We start from the raw sequence: 10,419 nt of genomic DNA, 5'->3' as shown, positions 1-10,419 counted from the left end.
GGTATTTTATGAAAGGCAGTTAGTTTGGTATACTAAAGAAAGATTTCCAACTATGTGTTAAAACATGAAAATATTCAGTATGAGTGTAGAATGTACCGACTGTTGACTTTTAGGGTTTTATTTCTATTAAGTATTATGTACAATAGAAAACAGGTAAATGAGCACCTGAAAGCTCATCTTATTCCTTTGTGTGTTTAAGCAGAAGCAATTGATAATTGTTTTTTCTTATAAAATTCAAGAGCTTGCTTAAGATGGTAGCTCTTTCCTCTTTAATTATGCTCTTTTGGTTGTCTAGGAAAATGTATTTGTGCTGTACTGAGCTCAAAAGTGACAACAGGGTACTTGAGGCACTGTGCAAGTAAGCATCCTCACTGAATCCAGCCTCTTCTGTCCTGTCTGCATGAGTAAGTAAAACTGCAGTGAAATCCTTCCATGTGGGACCCAGAAGTTCCTGTAATGAAAAACAAATCTTAAATAGTTATCTTTTCTTGTTTCTTTTCCCCGCTCCCACCTCATATACTTGTATATAAACAGAAGAGTGTGTTCTTTTCTTGGCAGCAGCCCAGTTCACGCAATCTGAGTTGCTGAAATTTCTGGGGGTTTTGACCATCAAAGACGTTGATAACCACTTGTAGTGGAAATAGGTGGTCATGCTGTACAGGGCAATTCTCTGTTCTGTTAATACAGATGCTAATAAGAGTTTTTCTGGATTTAAAAAAGGTCTAAATAAATAAGGGAAATGGATGTTGTGTAGCTAAGTTACACGTCACTGTAGAAAACCAATTTCAAGTAGTTTAAATGAGTAGTTTTCAACTTATCTAAGATATTGCTGCACTTTTTGTTCGGCTCTTGAAAAAAGGTTTTAAAAATCACTGAGTGCGGAAAAAGTGAAGCATGAATTTGTATGTAGCACCAATCTGCAATCTTGCTATATCTCATAAAACTGTAATTATTCTTAGCAATTAAGGAAAGATACTAATCAAATGCATCAAATTAAGTGTTGGACCACAGAGGTTGTATTTAACTGATGTGGTTCCTCTGATGGAGAGGGGCTGGAGAAAAGCTACTTTTTTTATTAGTGTGTACAGAAAATGTTCATATGAATAAGAGAGCTGGTTTTAATTTTTCAATTATTACTGTAGTTGCAGTCACACCAACTCCTGTGTGTGTGACAATAAACCTATTTTAGTAATAAAGTCCATCTTCCTATGGCCCAAACAACTATATAACCTGAATAAGGTTTATCAAACTGCTCTAAAGGATGTCTTCCTATTCTCAGAAATTTAAGGAACTAGAAGAACCTAATATATTGATAGCAATTAATCTGTTTTGGACGCTAAGAGTGAAAAAATAAAACCCTTCCCTACAAAATAGATTTTTTAAGAATATTTTGGCATAGCTCTTAGCTTACAGTTAGCCTTCTGCGAACTGCAGGAAGGGGAGATGCAGTACATAAGAACAAATGGTCATGCTGACTAAGGAAGCGTTCAGGTATTGGTTTTAGGAAGAGAGAATAGTGCCTTGGTTTGCTCAGGATTCAGATAAGTCAGTGCTAATGCTAGTTCCCAAAATCAGTATCTGATTCCTTGCCACTCTCTCAGTTTATTAGGCTATGAAATAAAAAATCCAGAGAGATTTAAATACTTGTAGTCTTTTCTGTGAATTATTAATATTCTATCCCTAATATGCAGAGAATTATTGCAAGAACTCCTGATAGCTAAAGGTGGCCCTCATGTTAGCACCTTTTTGGTGCCACAAATTACCGTTAGTGTTTATTTTCCAGAATCCTGCTAGCTGTCCTGTCATATTTGTTCGTGCTAATAAAATTATTGTAGCATCAGGGCTTTTAAGGGGAGAATGGCTAAAAAGGCAAGCATTATGAAAGCTGAGAGCTGACTACAGTCTTGAAAGAGAAGTAACAGGATTGCTTCCTCGTTGTCTTTTAACATGCTTTATTTTCTTTCCAGTAGGGATTTTTAAAGCCAAACTTAAAAAGAAAATTTCTTCTGGGATCTCTTATACTTTTAATTCCAAGGGGTACTTGATCCAAAAGCATCTCAAACTGGGAGCATGATGCTTTTGCACTGGATCAGGATAAAAATATTTGAGAAAATACTGCTTTCCCTTCAATGCTATGAGGTATAGATGGATGGAGAACTATGTAAGAAAGAGTGATGCTGAGAACAAAAATATGTTAACTGGCAATGAGTAAGTGTGTGATGAAGATTAGAACCAAGTTTCTAACTACCAGGAAAGCAAGGTTTAGCCGACCAACAGGGAGTAATTGGGAGGAAAGGAAGAACAACTCGCATTTTGAAAATTATTTATAAGACTGCACTTTGCCAATTGCAGCAGGTGATAAGGATTTGATGGACCAGGAAGTCTCTTCTAGTCTTACAGGTTTTTATAAAGTTCATTTGTATAATACACAGATGCTATGGCTAAGTGTAATGTGTGGACTTTGAGAATAATGAAGCAAACGCTTTGTTTCTTTGTAAATAATATGAATGAGCCTGGTTGTTTGATCAGATAGATGGACTGAGCAATATGCCTTTGCTGGCTTCTTTTTCCAAGAAGAGTATTCATGGAAATGAGAAATTTCCGATTGAAAAGCACCAGAAAGCCATTCCAATTTCTGTATCTCTTTCTCCTACATATTTCATCCACTTCCAAAAATATTTTGCCCCAGAAGTTCAAAGTATTTGCTTTCAGTCAGTTATGCTAGAAATTTTCGTTAGCCAAAGTAACTTTATGGTAACTTTCTAGTTATTTTCTCTTGAACAGATACAGCGGTAGTGACAGTGCAGGACAGTTTGCTGAGTGTCCTATACCCTTGTCCCAGTCACAGATCTTCTGCATGATTTTGGACTCATCGTTCTCTGTTTTGGTCAGTATTCTTTCTTATATGAAGTATAGGAAAGTGATGTGACTTTTACTTCAAATGGCACTTCTCCTCAGCACAGCTGATTTGCCATGATAACCCTTTAAATGTAACTTCTGAGAGAAAAGCTTATTTTACTAGGTAAATTAGATTCCTGAATTCCTTTATACGGAGTCCAAGTACAATAAATACCAGTTCTTATCTCTCTTTTCTCAGATTTAGTATAAGTGTAACTATGACATGGAGGGTTGGAGTTCTGAATGGAATATGTTTTGACCTCTGGCCTGGAAAGTGTTCCAGTTTTCAGCTGTACTTCTCTATTTTAATTTTGCAGTTAACGCTTCCATAGAGTTCCATAGAGGAACAAGTAAAGCAGTTAACTTCCATAGTCGTCTTCTATTTTACCTGAAGACAAAAGAGTTGCAGTTATGGCAGAGACGTCTGTTTGTTTATTTGTTGTTACCTGGATGAACTGAATTGTGTGATCATTTTCATCAGGACACAGAGGCAAGTCAGCCCTTAGGACCAAGAGAGCTAGATGTAGGCCTTCTCTGAAGTGTTGAGCCAGGGCTGCTCTCACTCTCCGTTGCACCTGCTCTTTGCTCAGACTGCTGTGTGGGTAGCTTGGAGTGTCAAGTACTCGAACACGGAGAGCTAGCTCACAGCCGTTTCTTCGTATAACCCCTGAAATGCGGCTGCTACATCCAAGGCTGCAACATGTAGTCACAGAGCTGGGGGAGAGATGACTTTCGAAGTCGTAGCTGCCCAGCAGGCTGTTCCCAGCAGCACTCTTACCGGTCTGAGTTCTTCCGAGCACAGCAAGATTAATGGTCATCTCATTGCTCTCTGCCATTGTATAAGGTTTTATCCACAAACCTGTCATTAAGTGAAGAGCAAATAGCATGGGCTGTTTCAGCTAGCAACTTAAAAAAAAAATGCACACAAGAATGGCAAAGTTCAGTGTTTTTTGAGTGCCTTTTTCTGCCTGAAATGTTTAAGGATGACATAGTGTAGATAGACAATCAACACAACACACACATTTCTGTCTGATCCAAGGACAGATCTTCGTCTGGTGTCTTTCTCCAGCCTGCTGCTTCAGAGTAGTGAAACTCCACGGAAGGTGTCACAGCTATGAGACCATAGCCAAACAGGCTGATGAGTGTAGTGCCTGTGCTGGAAGAACTGGGACAAAGTCAGGTATGACAAGAGTTTGAGGAACAAGTAAAGCAAATATGGACTAAGGTGATTTCAACAAAGAAGGGAAGGAAAGGAGGAGCTGGCAAACAACTGAGGAAAGGAGCATTGGCATGTGGGGAATGACTAAGAAAAGGAGAAAAATCAGAGGAGGAAGAAGAGAATAGAGAAAAATGTGTGCTGTTATGAAAAAAACATGTTTCAGGAAGTAAATCTTTACCTGTTTAAAGGAAAATGGATGGTTTGGGACAAGTAGCTTATCTTGTACAAAGCGCTTTTTCACAGCCGAAGACAGCTTAGAGTATGTCTATCTTCAGCTGCAAATAATGTTGAAATAGACAATGATCCAAAATAGTGTTCTGATGCAGATAAATATGGGAAGTTTATTTTAGTGAAACGAGAAGCCCTGAAATAGCCAATGCTGCAGATTCTGACCCCAGTCCAAACTGAGACTCTGGAAATTTTTACAATCTTTTAGACTGCTATGGTGCACCTAGCATGAAAGAAAAGGATAAGCTGGTGGATGGAGAGAGGAGATAAGTAAGTATTATTTCCAATTACTCTAACTGTTTATAAATAAACCCTCTCATTCTTTTTCATTTTTCTTTTCTGTAATCTACTATCTGAAGGGCTTTTGCTGCACATTAATTGTCTAGCAGGAATACTGGGTTTATTAAATAAATTCAGAGATTTTTGAGACAGAAACCCATACTGGGGAATAAGTAGTTGATTTTAAATTATCAATGGTGCCTAAACTTTGGAAAGATTATTTAAGCTATTGTGTTTGTGTAGTTTTAGAGAGATCGTGGATAATTTTAGAATTATCCTGGGATGCCTGTGATTGTTTAATTTGTTTAGATTTCTGCATATGCAGTTCAAGGTTCCTCCTTCATATTAAATCCATGCCCAAATCAATCTTTTGAAATAATTTCAATACGAGGCCAAACCTGAAAGAGTTAGTTAATATTTTTATATTTTTATATTTTAAAATATTTTTAGTATGTTATATTTTAATATTCTTTGACATATTTTTGTTATAGACAACAATGAAATCTGTACGTGATGATTTTTCCTTACAAAACTGGCAGCGTATGAAACAAGGATAATTTCCATCATCAATTTCTCCTTTTTTAAAGGGAGTACCAGTATAATCCTTTTTTTTTCTTCTTTAAAGGCACCTTATGAAATTGATGTCTTCAGTAGTTCATTGGTCTAGATGTGCTTCGTATCATTCTCTGTAATATAATAATATTACTTTAGGTGGACATGTATTGATGTATTCCTTTTTGAATTCTATACTGCTTATCATCATCATCAAGGAATATTTTTTTCCTTTTTTTTCTATATGCAATCTAGACTTAAATCCTTAGATTAATGTGATATGCTCTCACTTACCTTATTCTCCCTTAAATTCTTGTTTTGTTCGGACTTCGTTCATACACCATTTGTCCTGAATAATAAAAGTTCATACATGAACTTTGAAACTAATAGTGGCAGCGTACCACAGTGAGACTGTTACGCACACATTAGTCTGGTTAATCTATTACTGATGGAGCCTCATCCAGTCGGGTATGTTTCGTCAGTAATTGCACTGTCTATTAATTTTTTGCTACCTGCAGATACCTGCAGATACAGTTTTTTGCAATCGCTTTAGAGATTGTGTGAATTTGGTATATATGAAAGTTGTACTAGCAGTTTAATATGAGAGTGATAACGGAGGTAGCGGGGTTATTTTCGGTGCTGCCTTTTCGTGAATGTGTGTTCATGTATGTACATGACAGTCCATTTGCACTTACAATGAAATAATAACTGCAGTATTTTTCAAAGCATGATTTAAATCTAATTCAGATGTAAAGCTGTTTGCCTAACAAACAGTAGTGGATTAAAATACAAGTTATTTGTGAATCAGCCAAAAAAACCCTGCAGGTTTGCAGCATTGCCAGTTAGGTGCAGTAGCTAGAAGCCAGATGGCCTCAATCCTTCCTGTTGGCACGACACTTCCTTTCGCAAACGTTCATTCTTTGCCGTGCTGTGGTGGCATTAAAAGCTGAGGTGAAAAGACCCTCCAGAAAGGGCCTGTCACTTACTTTTTAGACGTTTTCCTGCAAGGGGGGAAGTACTGTTTTGATCTTGTGTGCCTTAGCAGAAAATAAATCTAAATTAGTACTTTAATGACTGGGTTATAGTAATACAGCAGAAGAATGGAGTGAGCCTGGCTTGTCTATTGACGAGGGAAGGTTGAGATACCGCCTGCTCTCAGACTGTAAATGCCAGGTGGGTGGATGTTTACTCCAAGGAAGTTAAGATCTCTGTCATTACGGGGAGCGCAAGAATCTGGTACACACGCTGTCTGTGGTGGGGAGGAAAGGGGAAGGCGCTTTCCAGAGCCCAGGGATCTTGTCATCCAAAGCATAGCTTTATGTGGGCACTTGGGAGCCTTGGTTTACTGCAGTGCCAGGCTGCTCCTGCCTGCTGCAGCAATGCGGTGAGGTTTAGTTCCTCCAGAAGCCTCTGGTCTCCCACTGTGGTGCCACAAGTACAGCCAGTGTTTGGCAGGGGGTAGGAGCTAATGGAGGCAAACTAGTGCCTTCACAGCCTCCTCATGTAAATTCGCATGAGCTCATAATTTCTGTGTTACTTGGCTCTAGACAGCTATGTAATAATTTCATTGCTGCATGTTTCTAAGACTGCATAGGCAGTTTCTTTTAGACAGTTTTCTGCTTTGGGGCCTGCCTCTTCTAGCGCGAGGTGAAACCTTAAATCTTTCCCTGTATTGTATGAGTAGCTTAGGCACCTACCACAAGGTTTTAGATTTCGCTGCAACAAAACTTGCAGCTCAAAGCCATATAGGCTGTATGCAACAAAGTGCTGCACAGGCTTTGTCTCAAGGCATATTTATATCTAAAGTATATGGCAAGGTTCCTTCATCTGCTAGTGGGTACAAACTCGAAGACGACTGCAAAGCAGGTGACTCACTTGAAAAGTGAAAGAGTTGGTCAGTCTCGTAAGACTTAAGGTTACTGTGACAATTAAATCCAGATGTTTCCCTTAATTTGCCTCGAAGTCTTGATTTTGATCTGATTATAACAGTCCAGCTCTGAACTTACCAGTCCTGTGCACAGTAATGGCTCTTATTGTATCTGAGGCAGTATATGGCTTAGTAGTCACATCCAACTGAGCCAGTAGCCTATCGGGAGATGGTCTAAGCTTTGCATAGACAAGGATTCGGAATTACCGAGAAAGCTAAAATCCCAGAAGCAGAACCTACACAGAACCTGGGCTTGCCTAGTTGGAGATGGAGCAGGGCTCTAACGCTGGCAAGATGGTTGTAAACCGAAGAGCAGTGTCAATGAGGCACTGCTAATGGTATCTAGAACTTAACAACTTCCCCACAAAAAAGGCATTTCTTTCCTGTACTGTAACTAGTGTAATGCACTCTGAGGTGGGACACATCTGGAAGATCTTATGACAGAATGGACAGAGGGCTTTAGGAAGTCTTTCTGGGAAGATATGACTGGGAAAAAACAAACTGATTAATATGACATGTGCTTAGGCTCCTCAAAGGATGTGGAAAGAGTCCTCCCCAAGGTGGCAGTATCAGCCTGTTCCACAGGTATTATACAACTCGGCTGGGGTCCCCTTGCTTTATAGTCCTGTGCTGAAATAAAATACTGGGTGGGAAATGAATTTAAAGCATTAGAAAATATAAAATAATTACAGCAGCCTTCATAGGTCTGCTGAAATAACAGATGTGGAAAGCATTTTTCCCTCCTTTTGCCCAAGAAACAGTTCTTACTTTTTTTTAACATAAACAAAGACAGCGCAGCACATTGCATTTTTGCTGTTCAAACCCATCAGAGACAGCAGTTAAGAAACAAAAAGGTTTATTTACTGGCCCTTATATGGTTCTTTTTCTAATAGAGGCCTCTATTTTCCCTAGCTTTTTAGTGGAGTTGGTCCCATTTATTTATGGGGCTTTGGAAGTGAGGTCATCAATCTACTAGCGTTCTCACAGTATGCATTAGCAAAGAACAAGTACAGAGTGCAACAACAGTTGCCTTTATTTTTTAGCACTATTCACTACCAGTGGGTAAGCCTATTGTTTGGGGGTTTTGTGTTTATTTAACTTTATTTTAAAAATGGCGAAGAGAAAGCCAAAACTGCACCTATTGGATTGGATTGGTGCAGGCAAGAAGGCTGCCTGTTGGTAATAAAGGAACTTCTCTACTGTTCCCATAGAAATACCAAATAAATCTAGTAAGGATAAATCTTGTCAAGGATCTAAGGAAGTTAAGTCCCCTAATCCTGTTTAAAAAAAGTGGAGTTTGAGTATCCAGCTTCTTCAGTTTTCTTTGAAAAAACAAGGCTAATCGAACAAAATCATCTGCAAGTAGCATTGGATTTGTATATAGTACAGAGTTAACTAGAGTTGCAGTGCGTCTTAGTTACATTAACATGTCAACTGCTGTTCTCCTGTAATCCTGCGATCACGCAGTTGGTTCGCTGTACCCTAAGCAAACTCTCCAGTGTGCTGCTGAGTGTCTTCCAAGCAGACTAGATGTTGTAAATTGAAATAACATAGATTCTCTTTAGGCACATGGTGTCTCACTATGTGTCTCCTTTTCTCTTTAGGCACATGGTGTCTCACTATGTGTCTCCTTTCAGTTCCCACGCCTTCCCATCCCTTACAGTTTCTTTCCCTATGTGGACTCTCAGTTTAGCCCAAGATGATGCCATAATAAGTAATTTAAGATGTGCTTTGATGAATTTCTCTTAGTTGGAGAAAACCCAGTGAGGCCACTTGATGGATTACCACACACAGAGACAGGCTCTTAGCCTTCCCAAGCAGCATGAGAAATCTAGGAAGGCATGGCTTCAGTTGTGTTACACGCTCAATTTCTAAGAAAAGCCAGGCAAGTCACTGTTTGTTGAGGGGAAGATAGGACAGTCTGTTGATACTCTATTCCTTTTGGATTGCATTCACAACAAAATTTTCTATCCTTACACTAAAAGAAAACACACAGAAAATACCCTAGTGTTTCTTCAAAAACACATTTTTTTTTCCCTTTGCTAAGTGCAGTCTTTAGAAATACTCGTTCTTAGTATTTCTGAACGGAAATAAGCAATTATCCAGTGATCTACAAGACTGTGCCTCTCTTTGCAGTGTAGGTGGCTGTATAGTTTATGTGCTACTAGATTGGGCTTGCCAAGAGGAGAGGAGGTGGGGTATAGCTGCAGACTAGTGCTGAAATTGCACCTGCCTTGGGACAGTGCCCCTTGGCACACTTACAGAACCAGCTACCTCCATTTCAGCTGAACTTCTTACAGCAGGACGTGGGTTCAGGACAAATCCTGCTGGCAGAAAGTCAGATCAAGGACCAGCCTCCTGTTTGAAAGGAGATTGAGCAGAAGTATCAGCACGATGAGAACGTGGTCAAGAAATCGTTTCTGTGTTCTCCCACTGAGTCACCTAGATCCAAGAGATCTCCTTTCCCTTCATCCTCTGCAAAATAGTAGATAATACCAGATAAGAAACAAGTATCTTTGACATGTTAATCTGGGTCAGTCTCTCTGCTGCCAAAGCGTTGTCTGTATTTCCTAGGTGGGAGTAACGTCCTTCCAAGCACTCTGCTTCTCAGTGCTGCTCTGTAACCAGACACAGGGGCACAGTCTCTTCTTGTTTGCTGTTAGTATGGTTCGGTGTGAGACGGCCTTTCAAAATACTTGAGAAGGGGCTGGGGGATGCATTGTATGATGGAGCATGTCACACTTATTGTCACAAGCTGCCAATTTTTAATTCTCTGACTAATCTCCACCTTCTCCAATTTAACTAATGATTTCCCCCATGGCACCATATCAAATTTTTTTAATATACAAGGAATGTTTTTAATATACCATATTGCTCTATACTCTCTCTTGAACAGATTACTTAGAGATATTTAAACTGACTTGTTTTGACCTGTGTTGCCATGATACGTTTTCTGCGGTATAAAGGTTGGACATAAGTCACTAGTGGGCAGGTTTGGCCATAGGACTATGCAGCAAGGTTGAAATGTTTGTCTCTGCATTCAGTACTTCACAGGGAAATATGCAAAATGTCCAAACAACAACAAAAAAAGTGTATTATTAAAAGTATGACTACAGAAATGCTAATAACAGGAAAGGGAAAATAGCTAACTCATAAACTGTTGATTTTAAAGGCAGGTGTTTGGGAAAGAAACAATAACTGAAAGCTATGCAAATACAGACTTATGGAAGAATAGTGTTTCCCTTGCATTTATCTGGATGAGCCTTGTGACTGGCCCCGTATGTCTTCAGCATTGACAACCTGAGTCAGATGGAAT

The 10,419-nt window shown here is 39.2% G+C and overlaps 1 protein-coding gene across 3 annotated transcripts; it reads right to left on the bottom strand.

The window, feature by feature from the left end:
* On the bottom strand, positions 1-5,575 carry GIMD1 (GIMAP family P-loop NTPase domain containing 1). Of its 3 annotated transcripts, none has more exons than XM_009689372.2 (4): positions 5,471-5,573; positions 5,254-5,310; positions 3,345-3,757; positions 1-451 (listed from the first exon to the last, which is right to left on the bottom strand). In XM_009689372.2, exons 3-4 carry the CDS (start codon positions 3,732-3,734, stop codon positions 179-181), a joined length of 663 nt encoding a protein of 220 aa, XP_009687667.1. In that variant the 5' UTR covers positions 3,735-3,757; positions 5,254-5,310; positions 5,471-5,573; the 3' UTR covers positions 1-178. The 3 variants fall into 3 exon arrangements, with proteins under 3 accessions (XP_009687667.1, XP_009687668.1, XP_009687665.1); XM_009689373.2 differs by lacking the exon at positions 5,254-5,310 and adding an exon at positions 4,296-4,392 and having other exon boundaries at positions 5,471-5,511; XM_009689370.2 differs by lacking the exon at positions 5,254-5,310 and having other exon boundaries at positions 5,471-5,575.
* Positions 5,576-10,419: the final 4,844 nt, after the last annotated feature.

The sequence above is a fragment of the Struthio camelus genome, chromosome 4 (genome assembly GCF_040807025.1).
Source record: "Struthio camelus isolate bStrCam1 chromosome 4, bStrCam1.hap1, whole genome shotgun sequence".
Taxonomy (NCBI): Eukaryota; Metazoa; Chordata; class Aves; order Struthioniformes; family Struthionidae; genus Struthio; species Struthio camelus.
This window is presented reverse-complemented; position numbering and strand designations above follow the sequence as displayed.